The sequence below is a fragment of the Marmota flaviventris genome, chromosome 2, assembly GCF_047511675.1.
Source record: "Marmota flaviventris isolate mMarFla1 chromosome 2, mMarFla1.hap1, whole genome shotgun sequence".
NCBI classification, from domain to species: Eukaryota; Metazoa; Chordata; class Mammalia; order Rodentia; family Sciuridae; genus Marmota; species Marmota flaviventris.
In genome coordinates, this window is record NC_092499.1 from 12,652,075 (window position 1) to 12,672,995 (window position 20,921).

The 20,921-nt window shown below is 55.8% G+C and overlaps 1 protein-coding gene across 5 annotated transcripts in view; it reads left to right on the forward strand.

The window, feature by feature from the left end:
* Itpk1 (inositol-tetrakisphosphate 1-kinase) overlaps positions 1–20,921 on the forward strand; it is a 131,045-nt gene that overhangs the window by 39,816 nt on the left and 70,308 nt on the right. Inside the window, exon 1 of one of the 5 annotated variants that reach the window (XM_071607588.1) lies at positions 13,510–13,542. The exons of the other annotated variants lie outside the window; for them this stretch is intronic. Within the exon in view, the coding sequence (XP_071463689.1) occupies positions 13,525–13,542 (18 nt within the window). The 5' untranslated portion in view covers positions 13,510–13,524. Of the gene's footprint in view, positions 1–13,509; positions 13,543–20,921 lie in introns of those variants that run through there. 5 annotated transcript variants of the gene reach the window in all.

Genomic DNA, 20,921 nt, shown 5'->3' on the forward strand with positions numbered 1-20,921 from the left:
CAAACCCACTCAGCTAGGAGTCCATGGTGGGTCAACCCATCGGTGGGGTTGGAGCCCTAGGGTCCAGGCACTTCCCAGTGGCCCTGCCTCTGAACAGTGCTTTTCTGGAGACCAAGCTTTTGGGGGACATTTCAGATCTAAACCATCACAGTTGGCCTCCCTAGAAGCCCCTTGGTGCACTGCTTCTACCACGCCTGGGTCACAGTTGAGCCACCGGCAAACAGCAGGTGGGAAGCATGGTCTTCAGCATTTGCTGGTGCCACCATCACCATCGTCACTGCCCGTGGCCCATGGAAGATGGGACCTAAGTGAGGTGTGGTGTGGTTAAGTAAGGGGCGGAAGTGAGCCCCACCGAGAGGATCTCTCCTGAGAGTGGCTCTCATGAGGAAAGAGACTAGGGGTACCTGGTGTGCTGTCTCTGGTCTGCTTGAAGCAGGGCTGGCCAGGGGTGACTCCCTGCTGTGGCTGCGTGAGGTCTTGGTTTGGCAGCCCCGAGCTCTTTGCCGTATTCAGGAGTGGGTGCTGTTGGCCTGTAGCACCGTCTGGAATTGGAGCAGGGTTTATCCTGCCTGGGTACATTTAGCTGATCTACTTTCTCCCTCTTTCTGGGTTTCCTTGAGTCCAACCATGCCGGGGTGAAGGGGTCCACTCTGAGGGGTGCTGACCCTGGTCTACCCCCATAAATACCCAGTCCTCCAAGCCTGGTGTGTTGCTTATCATTGGCCCAAGAGGATACCAGGGAGTCCTGGGCACAGCGATCTCATGGCTTTTCCTTGAGTCCAGAGCTGTAACTTAGCTCTGCCTTTCTTGCCTCCTTTTCTCACCTCCAGGCTGGAGATCTCCTCTGGGAACCACGGCAACCCCATGGTTCCTTTCCCCAAGGCCTCAGCTGTTCTCATGTAAGCTGCAGGCAGAGTCGGCCCTTTCAGGGACCCAGCTGCTCTGGAGCTGCGCTTCCCAGGCCTGTTTTCCAGCATCACTGTCAATCTAAGTCTTTTTCTTTTTGAGCTTTAGAGAATGGCCCTGCAGCATACCCTATAAGGAGATGGCTCGGGGTGCCCAGCCCTGCAGCTGTGTCCTAGGAACTCGGCTGGTGTGGGGCTCAGTCGGCATTACTCAATGCCATTCGGGAAGGCTCTCAGCGACCCCATGGGAATGGGGTACAGGGATTGGGTGGGGGTTTGATCAGGTGTCCTGGGTCTCTGCAAGGAGACAGCCTGGAGTCTCCTGGGCTGGGAGGAGCCCACACAGATTCCAAAATGCATTTGGTGCCTTTCAGCTGGGCTTCTGTGACCCAGCCCAGGCAGTAGCAGTGGTCATGTCTATTTGTGTCTTGCCTTCTGAGGGCCAGTACGAGTGTCTGCACTTGCCAGGCGGGAGGACAGAGGCTCCCCAGTGGTGCTGTCTTCACCCCATGAGCCAGCAGCAGAACTGGCCCTGGGTTCCAGGTTGTGCAGTGGCAAGGTCAGCACCCTCTTTGCCCTGAAGGCTGCCTGCTTGGTGAGGTCCGTGACTCAGCCCTAGTTCCAGCTCTGCTCCTTTGGAGCTGGGCAACCCTGAGCAAGTGACACTGCCTCTGCGAGGCCCATTGACCAGATGGTGGCAAGGTTGACTGAGATGAGGTGAGGGCAGGTAGAAGGCCTTGTGAAATTGTCAGCCCTCCTTGCTGGAGGGGGAGGTCGCTTGAGGTCAGGAGAGCTTAGCGGCTGGGTGGGGTTGTGGGCTCGGGAGACTTCCTAGCAGCTCACTGGTTTTCTTGCTCTGAGATGACTCCAGACTTGGGAAGCCCACCCTCCTAACTGGGCAGGAGTCTGGCCTTGACTTGGTGTCTCTCCCATCTCATGTAGGTGGGGCCTGGGTGGCCTGGTGTGAAGGGGGTCTTGGGCTCACTCCCTTCTCCCTCTCTGGGCAATACTTTTGCTGTAGGCCCTGCCGGGTGGCCATGTGGTTCAGGGTGTTTTGACAAACTCGGCAGGAACCTGGGTTGACTGGGATGCCTTTGGGTCTGAGCTAAGAGCCTAGGAATATGGTGGGGAGGGGCCTGGCTGGGAGAGGGCCGGGGGCCACAGGGGCACACACTGACTGCACTTGGTCAAGGGCAGCACACCCTAAGCTGAGGCAGCGGACCCTTAGGGGAGCCTCCCTAAGCCTGGCTGCTGGCTGCGTGTCCCGGCCTGGGGCTCAGGGCACACAGTTGCTTTGCTATCTGGGGCCTCAGTGCCTTCTCTTGTCCAAGGGGCACCAGGACCACATCTGTCCAGCTTATTTAGGGGAAAAGATGAAATGCCTCGAGGTCCTGAGCATGGTCAGTGAGACAGACCCTCCAGCTGGACTGCTGGGGACCCATGCTGTTTCTTGGGACAGCACAGAGCATTGTAGCCGGGCCTACTGGAACCCTGCCTCTGTCCAGCTCATTTTCTGACCCTCTGGAAGGGAATTTGAAAATGTCTTTCTGGAAGATCCAGAGCCTCCTGTGTGGCCTGTGGGAGCAAAATGCGTTTCCTTACCACCCGGGGGTGCACGCCATTGCACGCTTTCTTTGAGTATAGGAGTGGGCTGCACGCTCATGCTGAAACCAATTTTGTTTTGATTTTTAAACCAATGTGACCCTGCTGAAATCTGTGGCTGTCCTGGTATTCCCTGTTAGATGCATGCTCAGGCTGCTTTTCTCCATGGCTGAATGTGTTTTCTGGTGGTGACCGCAGTCACTTGGCCCTCTTGGTGGATGCTGGCTCAGGCTGTGTTGTCACTGTCACCAGAGGTATTACAGTGAGCATCCAGTCCTCGTGTTGTGGGGGCAAGTCTGTGAGGCTGCTTACTGTTCCTGCAGTTTGTTGATGTATCCCTCCTGGGGAGTGGAGCTGGGCACAGGGGCTGGGTCCTTCAGACTTGGGATGCCCTGTTGTCACCTGTGTTCCCTGTCAGTATGCCTGCCTCCTGGAGAGGGGGTCTGTTCTAATCTCTGCAGCTTAAGTCAGTTTCCCTTCTTTGGTGACCCAGACTTTGTCCCTCCTATATTTTAGCCAGGAACCCGCTGGGAAGCAGGGCTCTGAGATGGTTCTGGTGAAGGAACTGGAGTGGAGGAGCACTTTTGGAGTGAAGGCAGGGCTGAGGGAGCAGGGGGACTGGGGAGGGCCCAAGCCTAGCAGCCGTTGGAGCTGTCACTGTTCCTCAGGCTGACACGGGAAAGAAGGTGTCACGGAGATCTGTGATGGTAGCCGGGCTGCCAGGTGGTGGTTGTGGTCATGGCAAGCTGTGACCACTGCCCAACAGGGAGAGAGAAGGATAAATATCCCTAACCCTCTCTCTGCCACCCTCTGGTCTCCTGCCAGTGCCCATCACTGGCACAGTGCCACTGGAAGGCCAGAGTCGCAAGTGATGCATTCCATAGAGGTCAGCCTCCCAGGCCCGGAGCAGGGCGGAGGGGATGGAGTTAGTGGGCATCGACTAGGGCCTCCTCCACCCCTGCCTGTGACCCTGTGGCCTCAGGGCCGAGCGGGAGTGCATCCTGTGGCCTCTGTCGAGAGGGGACCCAGGGTCCTCAGTCCCACTGACCTCCCTATGTGGCCCTCTAGCCCATTTCCAGGCATGGGTGGTTTGTGATGGACCCTCTGAGGGAGGGCAGCTTGCTGGGCAGGGCCCTTTGTGGCTGAGCCCTTCATCCCTTGTGTTGCTAGGTGCTCACCCAGGCCCTCCTCTGTCGTCTGGGGACCCTAAGATGGCCAAGTCTTCAGCCTTCTCTGTGCTGGTGGCCCCAGAGGGCTGCTTCAGAAGAGCTGAGAAGGGTGGGCCCCTGCCCCTGCTCCCGCCCCTTCAGGAGCTGCGGAGGGCACCTGCTGGTGGGTGGTCCCTTCAGAGCTTTGGAGTCTCAGTTACCTGCAGCCACCAAGTGTGGTGATACCAACCACCTGTTGGGCATGTCCCTGTGTGTGCCACTCACGTGTAGGACAGAACATTAGGCCCAGGCTGCTGTCTCTGCAGGCTTTGGGCCAGGCTGCAGGAGCCCTCGTTCCTGCTGGCTCTTCTGCTTGTGCTGTGGCCTTGTGTGGCTTGGGCCAGGCTTGCTTCCTCCTCTGTAAAATGGCTGACAGCATCTCTTGGGTCCTGTCTCCCTCTCGCCCTCGGTGAGTCTGACTCTGCAGGGCAGGGATGGGGAGTCTCCCGCTGCTGTTTTCCTGTCTGTCTTCTTTCTTAGCCTTTCATCTTGCTGAGTTCTTACTGCAGAACGGAAGGATCTGAGCCTCCCGTCACTGCGGGTGCCGAGTGTTTGTGTGAGTGTGTGTTGAGCTGCTGGAAGCGAGCTCTTCTGACGGTCTTTCAGCAGGACAGATTTCCAGAGGGTTTGGCCAGCTCTCACGTCCACCTCCCTTGGTTGCACTATTTTTGTGCACAGTGAACATACACGTGGCTGCCTGCGCCTGGGTGCGTGGGGGATTTGGAGTCAGGCTGACCTTGGTGGCATCCTGCGAGTGACCTTGTCTAGAGGCCTTGGGCCAGTGTGCTGCAGGCAGTTGACTGCCAGGCTTAGTGTCCACCGCGCTCCTCATGCTTGCCCCGCTTGCCTGGTGGTGCTGGGAGGACCAGGTGGGTGCGTGCGGTGGAGGTGCAGGTGCTTTGTGTCCGAGCAGCCCCTGCGGGGTGATGTACCCCAGTATCCTACGCCGGAGGCATTCCCAAGAAGGCCCCTTTTTAGCCTTGCAACATCATGCTCCAAAAATGCTCGCATGCCGTTTATTTAACTTTAAGTGGGGCAGATTCTGAAATGGGTTGTTTATTGTCCAAGTTGAATTTTTAATTTCTCATAAATATCCCACAAATTGCTGTAGTACATTTATATTTATTGAATCTGTCAGGGTTGTTTATGACACTGAGGCCTGGGCTCTCCGTGTTTGTGGGCTGTTGCCGTGGCGACGCCTGGGTCTGAGGCTCTGCGTCTGTGTGGAAGGTTCTGGAATGGGCTCTCTGTGTGAAGAACTAGGACTGCTACCCCAGGAGCTGGCCTTGGGTGGCTGAGCTGTGTGGGATGCTGGTCCTGTTTCGGCTTTTCCTTGCTCTGTTGCTCTGTCCCTCTGTCCCCCCGAGGGGGTGCACACCGTATCTCCTGATTCTTACCCCAGCCCTGGCTGCTGCAGTGTGGCCTGGGCCTCCAGGTGCGCTGGCCCAGCACCTGTGAGAGGAGCAGGCCCTCAGGCCCTGGAGCCATCGAGCCCAGCTGCAGTTCATTTGGCGCTGGGGCCTCCTGGCGCAGCCACCAGTGACAAGCCCCTCTGCCATGTTCCTCAGAAGCCTGTACCCTTGGGGCGGATGCATCAGCAGTGACTTATTACACTGGGGGCCGCCCAGTGCCACTCATCCCCGAGTCCAGAGACACTCAGGCGGAGAAGCATAGTGATGTGTGATTCTATGCAGGAGACTGTCGTGAACGGGAAGGTCTGCGCTCTGGAGAAGACAGGCCAGAGGTCTCCCGGGGACAGGGCGCTGGTGGGAGGGAGCCTGCCTGCGCCAATGGGAGGCAGTTGTGAACGGTCGCCAGGCTGTCCACTCGCTTCCTTATCGCAGGCTTTGCTTTGGTAAAATGCTTATAAAAAATAAAAGGCATGAAAGCCGTGGGAGGTGGAGGGCGTGCTGCTTGCTGTGGTATGTACCGTCGGGTTCTCTGGAGCGCCGGCTCTCAAACCCCTGTGCCCGTCCTCCTGAGGCTCCCCGCCAGGAAGGTGCTGCCCTCCCCAGGAGTGACACGGCTCTCAGGAGAGGCTGTCTGGGGAGCCACAGTCCAAGGGCACCCTTACCCTCCAGCTGCCTGGAGCCTCCTGGTGATCATGGCGGGTGGTACCAGTTCTGCACCCCAGCCCCTGGCCCAGTGTCTGGTTTGGAGTGGGCACTTAGGTTTATGTCCTCGTGGCTTCAGCTCATCTTGGGAGCAGGTCTGTTTCTGAGCACAGAGATACAGGGTTTCTTAAGCTTTAAATCTGCCTTTGAGAGGTGCAGTGGCAGGGATGAGACCGTCTTGTCTGGATGCTGCTTTCTGGCAGCCAGTGTCGGGGCTCGTCTCCACCAGGCTCTTTATGATAGCCTGGTTTGTTGTGTGTTGACCTGTGCCACGTGCCAGGCTGTGTCCCGTTCAAGCCCCGCAGGACCCTCCACTTATAAACGAGGACAATGAGATCAGCACAGATGAACATGGCAACAGGCTCAGATTCACTCCCTAGGAAGGGGGACTGGTCACACTAGGCAGGGAGGGTCCCAGGCTGCCTGTACCCTCAGTGCATGATGGGAGTGTTTGGCCGTGTGGACAGGGGTGTTAGGAGCACAGTTGGATGGATTGTTGGGGTACAGGAAGTGCTGTTTTGAGTCTCTGCCCTTTCACTTCCTTCCACCTCCTCTGCCTCTGGTGGCCAGTGGGACTGCCCTCCTGGAGTTTTCCCTGATGGCTCTGGCCCTGGTGGTTTTACCAACTCTGAAGCCTGGTGTCCCGTCTGCCTCCTAAGCATCAGCAGGGTTGCCCAGGCCACCTGGATGCAATCACCCAGGAGATTTTCTTTTTCTCATAGCAAAATTGGACAGAAGGTACCTGTAGTTCCCCGTGCCCCTGCCACACACACTTGCGAGCCTCCTCCACCGTCGGCAGCCCCCAGCAGAGCTGTCTGTTACATGTGATGAATGGGCATGGCCATATTGTCACCACCCACCTGGGGACCACAGTTTCCATTAGGGCTCACTTGTGGCGTCGTCCTGTGGGTGTGGACGGGTGTCTGATGGGATCACACAGCAGTTCTGTTGCCCCAGGAATCTTCTATGCTCCCCTGTTCTTTCCTTTTCTTTTTTAATATTTCCTGGTTGTCCACGGACCTTTATTTTATTTATTTATTTTTATGTGGTGCTGAGAATCAAACCCAGTGCCTCACACTGCTAGGCAAGTGTTCCACCACTGAGCCACAAGCCCAGCTCCCATCTGTTCTTTTAAAAGTCCTTTTAAGCAAGTACTGATGGGATGGCACGAGGTACGAGATCTCCAGGCAGGTCCCGAGCATTGGGTGTCCTGAGCTTCCAGGTGATTCCGATTGACACGTAGCCAGAGGCAGAGTGGCTGGATTGGAGCGCTGGCCACTTCAGTGTGTACCGGAACCCCTGGGAGTGTGTTGGCAAGCAGGTGGTAGACCCCACTCCTGGTTTCTGGGCCAGTAGGTGTGAGAGGCTGAGAAGTTTCATCCCTCTCTGGTTTCCCAGTGATGTTGGTGTTGTTGGTCTGAGTGCCTCCATTTGAGAACCACGGGTTTTAAACTGTGATGGTGAAAGAAGTGGTGGGGCCTGATGTCCTCCCACAGAATGCCATCAGAATGCTTTCCACTCCTCTGGGGTGCCTGGAAGGTTATCCTGACCCCCTTCCCAGCTTGCACTGGGAACTGAACCTGGTATCTCCCCAGGCCCCAGCAGCCTGGTTTGGGAGAAACCATACCATATCATATTGAAAGCCGTGTTCCAGGAGGCCAGGTCAGACTCGGGGGTGAACTTCCAGTCCACTGACGTGCTCTCAGACCATCTCTGACCTCACTAGGGTCCCTTTGGCCTTTCCACCAGGACAACTGCAGGCTAGCCAGGCCTCCCTGGAGGGCATGTCAGCCCTGGCCGCCATCAAGTCCTGGATCTTGTACAGAGCCCAGTATCCAGATATCCTGTTCCCCAGGCTCAGGCTGCCCCAGATGCCTGGCATCTGTCATGAAAGACCTTGAGTGGAAGCTGAGCCCCATGTGCCTGGCCTCCTGGGAACCCTGCAATAAAGTCAATGTAAATATAGCTGACGTTTGGGAGTGGTTATGAAGCACTTGAAAAAATCCCTCATATAAACCCAAGGTCAGTCCCACAAGATGTAAGGAGGATTGATTATCCCACCTTTTGGCCTTGGAGACTGAAGTTCAGAAAGGTTAACTAGCTTGCCCAAGGCCACAGACCCGGGGAGAGCCAGGGTTGGCACCCAGAGCCCTGTGCTTTCTGCTCTGCGACAGGCCCGCCGCTCTCCCTGCTGGGATGTGGGCTTCCTCAGCCCCGGGTTCTCGGAGTGCAGCGTGCCAGCGTCCTCACGGTCGAGTTCTTGAAATAGGTGGTGGTTCTGCCCAAAGGCATGGGAGTGAGCACCCTCTAGCTGCAACGGTGGCCGGGATCTGGAAGCCTTTCAGCTTTCCAGTGGGAAGAGGGTGCCCAGGAACTTGCAGGCCCAGGGTGGTTTCCGCACTCATGGGAGTAGGGTTGGCAGGAGAGACAGCACAGTAGTTTCCAGCCTGGCTTCACGAAGCACCCTCCGTATTAGATTCCTGAGGGGGTGCCTGCTTTTTGACGGGGGATGACTGACTGCTCACAATAGGCTCCCTTTAGCCTGAGCAGCTGTTTTGATCTGGATCCTCCATATTAGATTCCTGTCAAGAAAGACCTCTGTGGCCATGAGCGAGCAGGCCTCTGGTGTGGGGTTCGGAGTCCTGGATGCCCTTCCTCTGCGCCGAGTGCTGTTTACCTGCCAGGTGGGCAGCACGTGGCTGCCAGGCCCCGGAGAGCGTTCCAGTTGGTAAGGAGCTTCCAGCTGGTGGCAAGACAGACTGTCCCGAGTAGACTTGGAGCCTCTCGGCGCCTCTGGGCACTGGCATTTGAACTTCCCAGGCAGGTGCTCCTGCTGTTTTGATTTTGCTGATGGGACGGCTGGTGGCATGACCTACTTCCTCCCAAGATAGTGTGGGTGCACCCCTTCCTGGGGACCGCAGGTTGTGGCAGGCCTGCAGTGGCTCCCAGCTCTCTATAGTCCCCACCTGATTCTGTCTTTTAAGAATTACTTTTGCCAAACCTCCCAACTTCCTGGACTTCAATTCCTGGTTGAGTAAAAGGAATAAAGCAGAGGCAGAAGAGGGGCCCACAAGAGGAGGGATGCAGGAGTCTCGCAGGCGGTGGGATGTGGTCAGTGGCTGCTGCACTCCGACAGCTCATGTCCCTGAGTCTGGACTCCGTTCCTCTCTCATCTTAGACAGGATAGAAGTTGCTAACCTGGGGGCCCTTGGAGAACCCCTTGGTGAGCATGGGTTTTAGAACACATTGCTTGTGTGTGGCTGTGTGGCCCGCCACTGTGACGCCTCTTTCCTGAGCTGCCCCACCCACGCTGCACGGATGTGGTGCAGATGGGAGGCTGCTGTCTTGGGAGATGTTGACAGGTGCCAGCTCCAGGACAGCAGAGCCAGTGGGACCTCTGGCTTTCTCCAGCAGGCACTCTCCAGTGTCACCTCCTCCAGCCCTGCCGTGGCTCTGGTTAAGGCAGCTGGCTGCCCCTGGCTTTCAGTCAGTCCCAGGAAGGCTGCTGCTCCCAAGTTCCTTATGACAGGGTGAAGCCCGGGCAGGGCTGCCCTTCCTGTCCCCAGCAGCCTAGAATGTTTTGGCACCACTAGGCTGAGCTCTGTGACCGACGCCCACCTTGCCCTCTAAACCTCCTGCTTCCCTGTCCCCTGTGTCCTCATGAAGCACCTCCTCCCCAACTTGCAGGTGCAGCCAGCTGGTGCCTCTGTCCCTCCACATCACCCTGCATCCGTTCCTGGGTGCTGAGGCTTCCTGGATGATCCCCCATCCGCTGCCCCAGTCCCTGGCCCCTCTGGCTGAGTCTCTTGCTGAACCTCCTGCACCCACCTGTGCTTGGCAGCTGCTCTGCGTTGCTGCCCTGCCTTCCCCTTCTGCTCTCCCTTGTCTGTAAGTCGGATCCGAGCTCTGCACAAAGCCCTTCCTGGTGAGGCCCAGCCAGCTGGAAGCCACTCCCCAGCGTGAACCCCAACAAGTCCCAGCTACCCCTGGTCCATGCCTCCGCACCTGCTGCTGCTGGTGCCAGCACCTTGGCACCCTGGACCCTCGACTTCTCGGCTCCCCTGGGTGGTCTCAGGTTGCCTGGCCCAGCTTCCTGTGCTTCCATCAGGCGCCATTGTCTGAGGCTTGCCTCTCCCCCTCCTCCTGTGACGGGTCCCTCCTGTCACTCACTGCAGTACCCAGCAGAGAACCTGGCCCAGAGGAAGCCTCCTTCACAAGGAAGTGTGGACTCCAGGCCAGGCCAGTTTAGAAGCCACTGCAGTGGGTTTTCAGGGTTTCCAAGGGGCAATGGACTCTCTCAGTCTTTAGGATCTTCCAAGTTGCCTTCCCAGTGTGTCTTTACTCTCCGGCTCCCATGAAGTCACTTTTGCTTTGGGTGGCATTGGAATTTCCCACGGACTTGCATTCCAGCCTCCCTTGCAGCTAAGGGTGCCTATTTTATGCATTTCTGATCAGTGAGATGTAAGGGAAACAAGTGTTTCCTCTATTATGGGAAGACAGCTGTTTGGCCCCGCCCCCTTCTTCCTGCCTTCCAGATATCCTGTGGGGGTGTGGGAGCCTTGGCAGCCATGTTGTGAACACGAGTGGACAGGCATGAGGACAAAAATCACCCATGGCAAGTACTGCAGAGTAGAAATTTGAAAAGAGCCTTGGTTCTTGATGATGTCAAGCGGTTGAAACACCTAGGAGCCCCCATCTTGCCATACTTTGTTTTTATGATTAAAGCACTTAAAAATCAAACACATCTTCATGATTATGAGCCTGGTGGAACTGTGTTTTTTTATCAAAAAGTCATATGTACTTTTGTGAGAAGGACGGCCATCATCAAAACAGCTGGGACGAGTAAAGCTGGTTGTCAAGGAGGACACCAATGCTCCAAGTGCTGTCCCTTTTGGGACAGCTACTGGGCTTCTTGTTTGTTTGGACGTGTGTTATGTTAAAAAACAAATTATACCCTCCATATGAGCCAACTTAAAGATTCTTGAGGTTTTCAGCATGAATGAGGAAACTTAAGGAAATGTCAGTTGATAGAATTATTAGCAAAAGGTCCATGGATAGTTCAGACAGGTTTCAGGCCACTGAAGAAATACTCCATTTTTCAGACTCCTTTTGAAAGTTATTTTGTCTGTGTCTCTGCCAAGTCATGAGAGCGGTGGCCAGTTGCTCCAGCCCTCAGCTTCAGAGCCCCACAGGACGCAAGTGTCTCTGAGCAAGATTAGCGGAGGCCCAGAGCTCTAATTGATCTGGCTTAGGCCAGGTCTGTCAGTATTAGTTTCCTGGGGCTGCTGTAACATGTTACCACCAGCCAGGTACCTTAAAGAACAGACGTTTACTCTCAGCTCTTGAGAGTTACAAGTCAGATTGTAGATGCCAAGCTTCCTCCAGTACCTCTTACAAGGACACTTGGATTAGAGCCCACCCGATGATCTCCTCCTAGCTTGATAACATCAGGACCCTGTTTCCACAAGGGTCACATTCGCAGGTACCAGGGATGAGGACTTAACTGTCAGCTGGATCACAGTTCTCTGCTCTAGTCACCCTGGACTAGGAGACGGGGTGCTTTCCTTGGCTAGGCCTGAGTCACATGCCCCCTGGAACGAGAGCACGTCAGTTCCCAGCCCTTGTGTGGCTTGGAGGTGGGAAGGAAGGTCCCCAGAGGGAACTACTTTGTGGGCAGGCCCAGGACGCCAGCCACAGAAGCAGCACCATGAGGGCTTCACCAGCACCGAGGTGGCCTCAGGGGCCCCGCTTCTCGGTGTGCGAGTGGTCCCGTGGTCCCGTGGTCCCGTTCTCCTCTGTGGCTGTCCTGCGTGCTGCTCTGTGGGATGGAATGGGGACGAGGCAGCCTTCTCTGCATGTGTAGCCCGGCCCATCCATCCTTCAGCTGGTTCCTGAGCCTCGTGATGGCCACAGGCAGGGTAGGCGGTGTGGTCCTGAAGCTTGGAAGAGAACGAGCCGCCCACTGGCTGTTCTTTATCGTCGGGGTTTTTAACAGCCATGGGAGGCAATAACAATACCGTGGGGCAGGAGAAGGTCGCCGGAGGGTTCCATCCATGGAGAAATGGAAAACTACCCACTCCCTGGCTCCGCTGCTGGCTTTCCAGTTGGCCACTCATTTGGGGATGGTTTCGTTTGCTTAGTTTTTCTCCTGCCCACCTGGTCCCTAGCGCAAAGTCCTAAAGCCCTTGTGCCCAGGCAGGTCTGCGTGCTCGTGGCTTGTGTTCACACTTCCTGCGATCTGCTTTATCTCCTTTACGACAGAGATGTGGCCACCGTTTCCTTTTACTGGAGCATAGGAGGGCACAGGTGGGAGGGAGACGACCCAGGCTCACCCCATACACCAGCGCGGGGCCTGATTTCTCAGAGCCTCCGGGTCCTCTGCAGAATGGAAACAGGAGTCCCCCAGGCCTGCTCAGTTGTCGCAGTGGCCCCAGCTGACTTCCTGTCGGTGGGTTTGTGCATGTCTGAGACCCTGCGCACAGGCCACAGGCAGGTCTCATTAGGCGCTCCCTGTCGGCCTGGCAGGTGCTGTCAAGATGCCCTGGGAGTTGAGAGAATGGAACGTGATTGCTTCAGATCAGACAGGGAGTTGGCAGAAGCAGAGCCTGGTGGTAGGGCAGGATCAGAGAGGGTGCTGCATGTGCTGCCCAGTGAGGCCTAGGGCCAGGCTCACCACCAGCAATGGACTGGTTTGAGGATGCTGTGAGCTGCTTTGGGAGGCGGGGAGGCGTGTGCATGGAGGGAAGTTGAGGAGGCAGTGTGGGTGCTTGGGTGCTGGCTTTAGGACAGCAGGGAGCCATGGAAGGTTTTTAAGTGGGAAGAGCACGTTCAGGAAAGGTATTTAAGCAGTTCTCACCCAAGGTGAACTGGGTTTTTCGCAGACTAGAGCCTGGATTCTGAAATTAGTTCTGAAACAGCAAAAATGTCTGCACTGGAGAGCGCAGCTTCATCCTGATGACTTCTCTGACTGCGTGCAAGCCAGGGTCCCAGCTGGTTTTGGAGTGCCCTCGTGCATTGAGGGAGGCCCCCTACCCTTTCTGCCAGCCTTCCTGCTCTGTGCATTAGTGGCAGAACCTCATCAGGGGGAGGCAGGGCGGGGCACTTGGGCGTCATCAGGGGGTTGAACTCAAAGGCCTTGCTGACCCAGCCACCTTGGTTACCTGGCTGGTCACCTTGGTTACCTGGCTGGCCACCTGCCAGGAGCTGCCAGAGGCAGATTGCTACCAACTGGGGCTGGCCAGGACAGAGGGGCCCGAGGTTTGCTCAGAGAGGTAGCCGGCCTCTGCTTCCTCCTGAGAGGAGGCTCCGAGTTTGGCTTGACTCTGAGGCTGGTGTGTGCGAGGAGGGCGCTGTCCTGAGTGTCATCGCCAGACTTGGAACTGTAGATGCAGGCTTCCCTCTCAGGCTAAGGGCACATGGCATGGGCTGCCATTCAAGGTCTGATTCTTCAGGGTGGATCTTACGAGGGTAGGCCCTTCAAAGCCCCTGCTCCCTGCGCTGGAGCCCTGAAGCCTGCACCTGCCGGGCCCCTGGGTCTAGACCCAGTGTGCCATGGTGTCAGCGTATTTTCCTTCTTCTTCCTCTTTCTCAGTGCTACAGGGAACCCCTCTGGCCAGTCCTGCAGACAGAGGTTGCATCCTCTCCCCAGTCTGCAGAGCTGGTGTGCCCGGGCCACTGACCTTCCCTTCCTTCAGAATGCTTGGTCCCACACAGGTGAGTCAGTTACTGCATAGAATGACCTGGCACCTCTCAGTTCTTTATCTTCAGAGCCTGTGGCTCCTTTCTGGTCCCTGATAATCCAGCCCTAGAGTGTCTATCAGCAGCTTATCCTCAAGCCCTCACTTGCTGGCAGGCAGCTAAGCTGGTGGCCATGGCCTGGCCTAGGCTTGGGTTAATTTTATGCTGTGACTTCTCCATAATTCCCTGCTTGGCCTTAGCCATGTTCTCCTTCCTTTTGGCCAGACCTCTGCTTTCCCCTCGATTGCAGGGGGTTGAATCAGATCGACTTTGACTCAGGTACCTGGCCTACACGTGGCTTATTTTTTACCTTCTCTTCTTTGAATTAGTGACCAGCACTCGGCCGGGTGTCCCCGGTTCTGCCGTTCCCTTTCTCCACCAGCCAGCTCCACTGCCGCGTTTTCCCTGGGCATTTCACTTTGCTCTTCTCCACTGGCTCCTGCTCCATACACCCCCAATTCCCCTGCTGTCTTTGGCCCCCAGGGAGACGAGAGAGAGAGGAGAGAAGTGAGCAGCTGGTCAGCCATTCACCAGGTGATTGGAGTTGAGGACTCGAGAACTGAGAGGAGAAGGCTCTCTTTTTGCCCAGCACTTGGAGTGGGGACAGTATGTGGATTAGTGGACTTTGAGGCTGTAAGTGGCTGAGGAACAAAAAGTTGAAGCCTGGACTGTGGCAGGGTGCGAGTTGGAGCCATTGGAGGTAACAGGGAGGGGTGGGCAGGTGTTGTGGGAAGGACTGTGAATGGGCTCCAGAGGGCCTTAGGCAGGATGTCAGCCCTCTGCTGCCGGGGTCAAGGGGAGCTTATGGTTTGGGTGTGACCTCTGGACCCTTGGAGAATCCTGTAGCAGGTGCCTGGCTCCAGCACCCCCAACCTCGGGCTCGCAGGCGGTGGTTTTCATCCAGCCGTAGATGAGCATTAGCCTCCCGGCTGGGCAGAGGCCCCCAAGTGGGGTGCACTTTCCTGTCTGGGGCACTCTGTTCCAGGTAGGTGGAGCCCCATGGGAGAGGCTGTTTTGGAGCCAGGATGGCATTTTCCCTGTTTGCCAGACCAATCCTGTTGGAAATAGCCCCCGAGATAAGAGACTTTCAGTTAGTGGCAAGACTAACACATGAATTCAGTGTCCTGTGCAGGACCCCAGAAATATGCAGGTGTGGTGATGTCTGTACCTGCTGTCTTCTTTCCTGTGGGCATTTCCTGCCTCTATCCCTAGCTGGGTGATCTTGGGCAAGTTACTTTACTTTATTTGCGACAGGGTCTCCCTAACTTGTACAGGTCGTCCTCCAACTTGGTGATCCTCCTGCCTCAGTTGAGATTACAGGCATGCACCACTTACCACTATACCCAGCTTAGGAGATTTTTTTTTTTTTACTTCTCTGGGCTGGGGCTTTATACCTCTTTAGGCCATGAACCGCCCCTAGCCCACGTGACTAATCCTGGGTCAGTTATTTTGTGCTAATGCCAAGAAATTTCTAAGGCTTTCCTCATAGCCTGTGATGGGAAGTTGGCGGTGGCTGGACAAGGAAGAGTTTCGGCTCCGAGTCACACTTGGGAAAGGATTACAGCTTTTATTTCCTTCTGCTGTTGCCACTCCCCACCCCCGCACCCCCCCCCCCCCCTCTTTTTTTTGCTCTATTCCTGAGCTCCCTAGCCTTCTTGGAACCAGAACATGGGTCACCCACAGACCCCAATTCCTGGCTGCTGGCCCAGCAGGAGAAACGTAGACTAAGCACAGGCTTGAATTCTAGGTCTGTGCCTCAGTGTCCTGTTGGGGCCCAGCTCACCCTTGTCCCACTTCCTGGCCTTGTCTCTGGTCTTAATATCTGATCAACACCCTCAAAGTGGGTGAAACCTCAGCCTCAAGCAAATCCTGTTGGCAAATGGCTGTGAGTCAAGGGGTTTTGGTGACCTCAAAATGAGCTCAGCTCCAGCATCAGGGCCCAGTCGGGGTTGGGAGTAGAGCTGCTTGGTGAGCAGGGGACCTCGTGTGTTCTTAGCCACAGGTGAGCCAAGTGGCTATTGTTATCAGCTGAGCATTCCCTAGGACCCTGGGCACAGAGGGCAGGGCGTGTCTGTCTGCGCCACCTGTTTGCACCTTGGCTGTGCTGCCGTGGTGTTCAGGCATCACTGGGCTCCAGCATTAGTTTCCTTAACTGTGCCACTATGGGGATGCGTGTGAAGGCTCCAAGGCCGAGCAGAGTGCCTGCACGTGGCAGGTATGCGATATTGCCGTTTCGTATGTGGCCTGGGGTGTTCAACACTTCGGGAGACAAGGGCTGGGGGTGATGGGATCCTTGCTCAAGAAAATTGTGTGAACAAGGGCCAGCAGGCACTGCAGTAGAGGTTGGCTGTGTTTTGGGGTTCCCAGTGTCTTGACTCCTCCCAGTTTACATCTGATGACACTCTTCCTTATGGTGCTGGAGGTGGCACAGAGGACCTTGCCCTGTCCTCCCCTGCAGAGCCCTGTGGGTGCAGTGCTGGTCGGGGTGGCTTTGCAGCAGAGGCAGGAGCCAGGTGGGGCAGGGAGCACTGTGCCTGGGTTTGGGCTGCATGGTGGGCCTGCCTTGGTGTGCTTCCGGCAGGTAGCCTTTGTTGTGGGGGCCTGGCTTCTGAGTGGGGCTCTCCTGACTTCCTTCAAGGCCATTTGCTGCTCAGGTCAGCCCCAGATTGTTTCTGGTGCCAGCATCCCAGGGCCTACTGGTTTCAAGGATCCAGAGTAACACATGCGCAGAGTAACATAGCAACAGGACAGCCCTGCTGCTGCCCAGGCAAGGTACACACCTGCTGTGACCAGGGACAGGGAGGGGTCCTGCGAAGCTTCTGCTTGGAGCTGTGCATGCTGGATGTCCTCTCACCTCGTCCAGAGGACACCTCATCAGGTGGGTGTGCCTGTCTCTTACAGGTGGGACATGCAACCTCAGGGAAGGCAAGTGACTTACCCCTTCCCCCAGGTTGGCCAGTCCCCTCTGGGCAGGACTGCATGACCAGTTCTGCCTCCCAGGCTTGGCTGTGTCCCACTTTGTAGGCCTGACCTGGAGGATGACAGTCATAGGGAATGAGAATGGCAGTTGTCCAGGGAGGGCACAGAGCCACTTCCTGCCCAAGGAGTGCTGGGTGGCTTTCCAAGGAGGGAGAGTTCAGAGAAGGCTGTGAGCTGGTGGGAAGACTGGGGGATGGCCGTGGCAGACACTGAGGCATGAGCTAGCATCGGTACTGGGGACTTCGGGTCTTTGGAGTCTGTAGTGTGTGGGGGGACTGTCCCCAGGCAGGAGTGATGGGCAGGATGCCATGTGCTCTTTTCAGGGACCTCGAACCCATTTTGTCAGTGGTGGGGAGAGCCTGGTGGGCAGAGACCTAGAGGCCTTCTCCTCTCCCTCTTCAGTCCCCTGCCTTGCCCTGCCCTTGGCTTCAGGAGGATCTTGGGCCCTAGCTCCACTTGTGCAGGAAGAAGCAACCGTGCTTCCTGAAGCCACAGCCTGGGACCTAGCTCACCCCTGTCTGCTCTCACTCAGACCCTGTGAGCCCTCATTCCCCTGGTTCGAATCCCAGGTCTTACCTTTGATCCTAGAAAATGACAAACATTAGTGAGCCTGCCGGACGTGTGAAGGTATAGTATTTAAATAAGCCAGTTCAACCTAAAATGAGCGGAGAGTTGCCTGAGTTCATAGATGATGATTGGGCATCTTTTTGTCATCTTGAATCAGGTGAGGCACCTCCTGGGGTGGTCAGCATTTCCCTGTTCTGGCAGCAGGAGGAGGCCCTGTGGAGAGCTGGGAAGGGGTGAGAGCACTCCTGTAGTGTTCTGGAGGAGCGAGAGGGCCACTGGTCTCCTCTTACCCACCCTGCATCTGTGTAGGAAACTGCCGGGCTGGGAGCACACAGAGCTAGGTCGTGTGAGAAGCTGAGGGCCCCTGGCTCCTCCCAAGACCCTGTGAGGTATGGGTGTGCCTCCTCTGTTCCTAGTCATGTAAGGAACACAGTGAGGTTCAGGGGCTGCTCAGCTCTGAAGATTGTGATTTTCATATATATACATATATATTTCTTTCTTTTAGTTGTACACAATACCTTTGTTTTTATTTATTTACTTTTACATGATGCTGAGGATTGAACCCAGGGCCTCGCATGCGCTAGATGAGCACTTTACTGCTGAGCGAGAACCCCAGCCCTGCAGGTTGTGATTTTATAATTAGATTGTTGAGTCCGCGGCCACGACCAGTCATCTGTGCATTGTGAAGATGCATGGCCTCCATGGGCTCAGGTGGGCAGAGCAGGGAGGTGGGGGGCATGAGCAGGGGCAGGTAGAAGGGGTGGGGCAGTGAGGCTGGGGGGGCTGGACCCTGGCCTCAGCACACTGGCTTCACTTGGCAGAGCAAGGGGAGTCATGGGACTTTGAGCAGGGATGAGCAGAATGAGCCTCAAGGAGCCATAGTGGGGGCTGCATATATATGGGGTAGCTCCAAGAATTTACTCCAAAACATGGAGACATCTTTAGGTTCAGTTCTGAGAAAAATTGAGTAAGAAATAGGTTCAGGTTTAAGAATAGTTATTTTCTGGCATGCTCTAAAGTGCCCTTTCCCCTGGTGCCACGTTGTTAGGCACCTGGAGTGTGCTGCTGGGTCCTCAGAACTCTCCTTCGGCCTCCTCAGATCCCACGCTCCTCACCCTCTGAGAAAGTGTGTATAGGTTACTGCATCCTCTTTTCTGGGGGATTTGTAATTGTACAATTAGGAGCAGCCAAATGTTAAATGGTGGGAAATTGGTTCAATAAAGTATGCTTTATTGGCCTTCTAGTGACAGTACTTCAGAAGAATATGCAATGTCACAGGGATATTGTCGTTATAGCATGTTAATTTAAAAGTAGGTTCCAAATTTGTTTGCATGGCATAATTTCAATTTTGGAAAAATGTACATCTAAAAATTGGAGGGGCATATGGTAATATGTTACGAGTCATCTCTGAGATCAACTTAACTTTGGTGTGGCACTGAGGGTGTAAGTGGTAGAGCACTTGCCCAATGTGTGCAGGGCCCTGGGTTCCATCCCCAGCACCAAAAAGAGAAGGTGTATAAGTAACTGGGAGTGCAGACATCCCTGACAATGGGCATATATTGATTTGATCATGGAAAATCGACCCATTTTTAAAAGCTGCATTTCTTTGCAGTCACATCTGGACTCTTTCCATCTACACGGGAGGAGGCTCTATTCTAACCTCCAGGCCAGCAGGGGCAACTGTACATAGTCAGTGTGCATGGCACGAGTACCTGTGCTCCATCTTGAGCTCTTGGCCCCCCTTGTCTGAGGCCGGGTATGAAGTTTAGCCCTTTGCTCTCTGGCTGGGTGTCCTTGAGTCTGTCTGGACCTTGGGCTCTGTGTTGTGCAGTGAGGACAGGGGGCGAGGGGGACCTTGAAGGTGGGTGCCTGGGTGGGTCCTGGAGTTCCTCTCTTTCAGTCAGGGGTTGCCATTTCCTTTTCAAGGGAGGCCCACCCTTCACAGTTCTCAAACTATTTTTAATGCTCTTTGCTGAACTTTGAACTTTGATTAGAAGACAATGTGAGTTTGGCCCTTGGTTGACTCTTTGAAGAGGGCAGATGCATGTGTGTGCACACAGGTGAGCACACAGGTGGGGTCTGACATCCTGGGCTAAGCAGTGCTGGCCTTGGCCTGCCTTGTCATCACTGTCTAGTTAGCTGTGCAAGGGGCATGGAGGTGGCTTTGTCCTGGGACCGGGGAGGTCTGCTTGGACTCAGGGGCTTCCTGTGCAGCTCCGAGGATTAGGACTGGCTTGGCCCAGAGCAGAAGACACCCAGGGAGCAGGGGACAGCTCTGCAGGGGCCCCCTTGTCCAGTTGCCTGAATGTGCAGGCCTCTCTGAGAACAGCCCTGACAAATAGAGGACACTGCCCTAGAGGAAAGGACGGGGACTCCCAGCCGTCCCATGTTCTGTGTGTGTTCTGTGGCTTTCCTGGTGCCCCAACAGGCACTGTGGTCAGGGAGCCCAACCCTGAAAGCAGGCAGATCCCCTTTGGTCCCTCAAGGTAGCTTTGCCTTGGCCTCTGCCAGTGTCTCTCAGCCTCTGCCCTCACTACAGCGGCCCCCTGCCTTGCCCTGCTCCGCTGTGTTTGGGTGGGAGAGAAGGTGGTGTGCTGTTGGTGATGGCCCCAGAGCTGGGGTCCCAGTGCCGTGTTCTTGGGGAGAGCCCCCTCCCCAGGTGCTGAGCCCATGAGTTGTGAGTGGAGTGAGGTCTCAGAAAGCTGTTGGGACTTGGCGGGAGCTGCGGGGAGGTGCCACCTCCAGCAGCCAGTGTGGCGAGGGCCAGTTACCGGAGGAGGTCACGTTTTGTCACTTGTTGTTGGCTGGGAGTATGTGGAAGGAGCTGTGTGTGGGTGTTGGGGGCCCAAGGCACGTTTCTGCCCGTGCTCTCAGTGCCGGTGGCTTTACCTGGAACTCAGTAAGACACCGCAGTCCTCTGCATGCCGTGCTGGAGGGGTGGCTGCTGGCCCGACCATGTGCCCTTTGGACATTCCGGTTCACTGCACCTCTGCAGGCCCCACCACCCCCCTCCCGGGGCAGCCGCTTCCAGTTGGGTGGGGACAGTGGTTGGTTATGTTGTCTGCTTTGTGGCCGCATGGTGGCTGACGGGGGCCCTCAGGAGGGATAGGCTCCTCTGACTCCGCTGACACCCCTCCTCCCCCCAGCCATTTCCATCCCCTCTGAGGGTGCTCCTTGGGGACCAGAAAACTTCAAATTGATGATCCAAGTGCCAGAGCCAAACTGGAGTGAGGCAGCCACTTGGCACCACACAACCCCTCCCCCAGCTCATCTAGGCATCTCTCTGCAGCCCTGGGCCTGAGATCCTCACGGACAGGCCATGCTCAGGGTGCTGACCTACCCGGGCCTATGTCTGCTGATTCTAGGAAACAATGGGGCCAGTCACCAAAGGGGAGGCTCTAGCCCCAGCTGCCGTCTGCAGCCGGAGGGAGTGTCCTGAGGAGGCTGAGGGCCTGCAGTGCAGCTCCTGCTGACCCTGGCATCCCCAGGGTTTTCACAGATGATTTTGAGACTCTACTTCTCTTTTTTATGGAATATTAAAAAAATTAACATTATATCAAATTCCAGATTGGAAACTGCCCTAAGGATTCTTTGGGCTGGAAAAAAAAAGGAATATAGAAAGAATCCTGCTTCCTGTCTTAAGAAAGAATGTATGCAGGCTTTGTAGAAATTCTCAAAATGTTCCTTCCTTATTGTTGAAGAGAGTATTTTGGGCTTGGAGAATTCCTAGCCCCTTATGGTGGGAGCTGCCGGTTGCCATTCTGGGAGGAACATGGAGATAGAGGCAGCATTGAGACCCTGGAAGATTT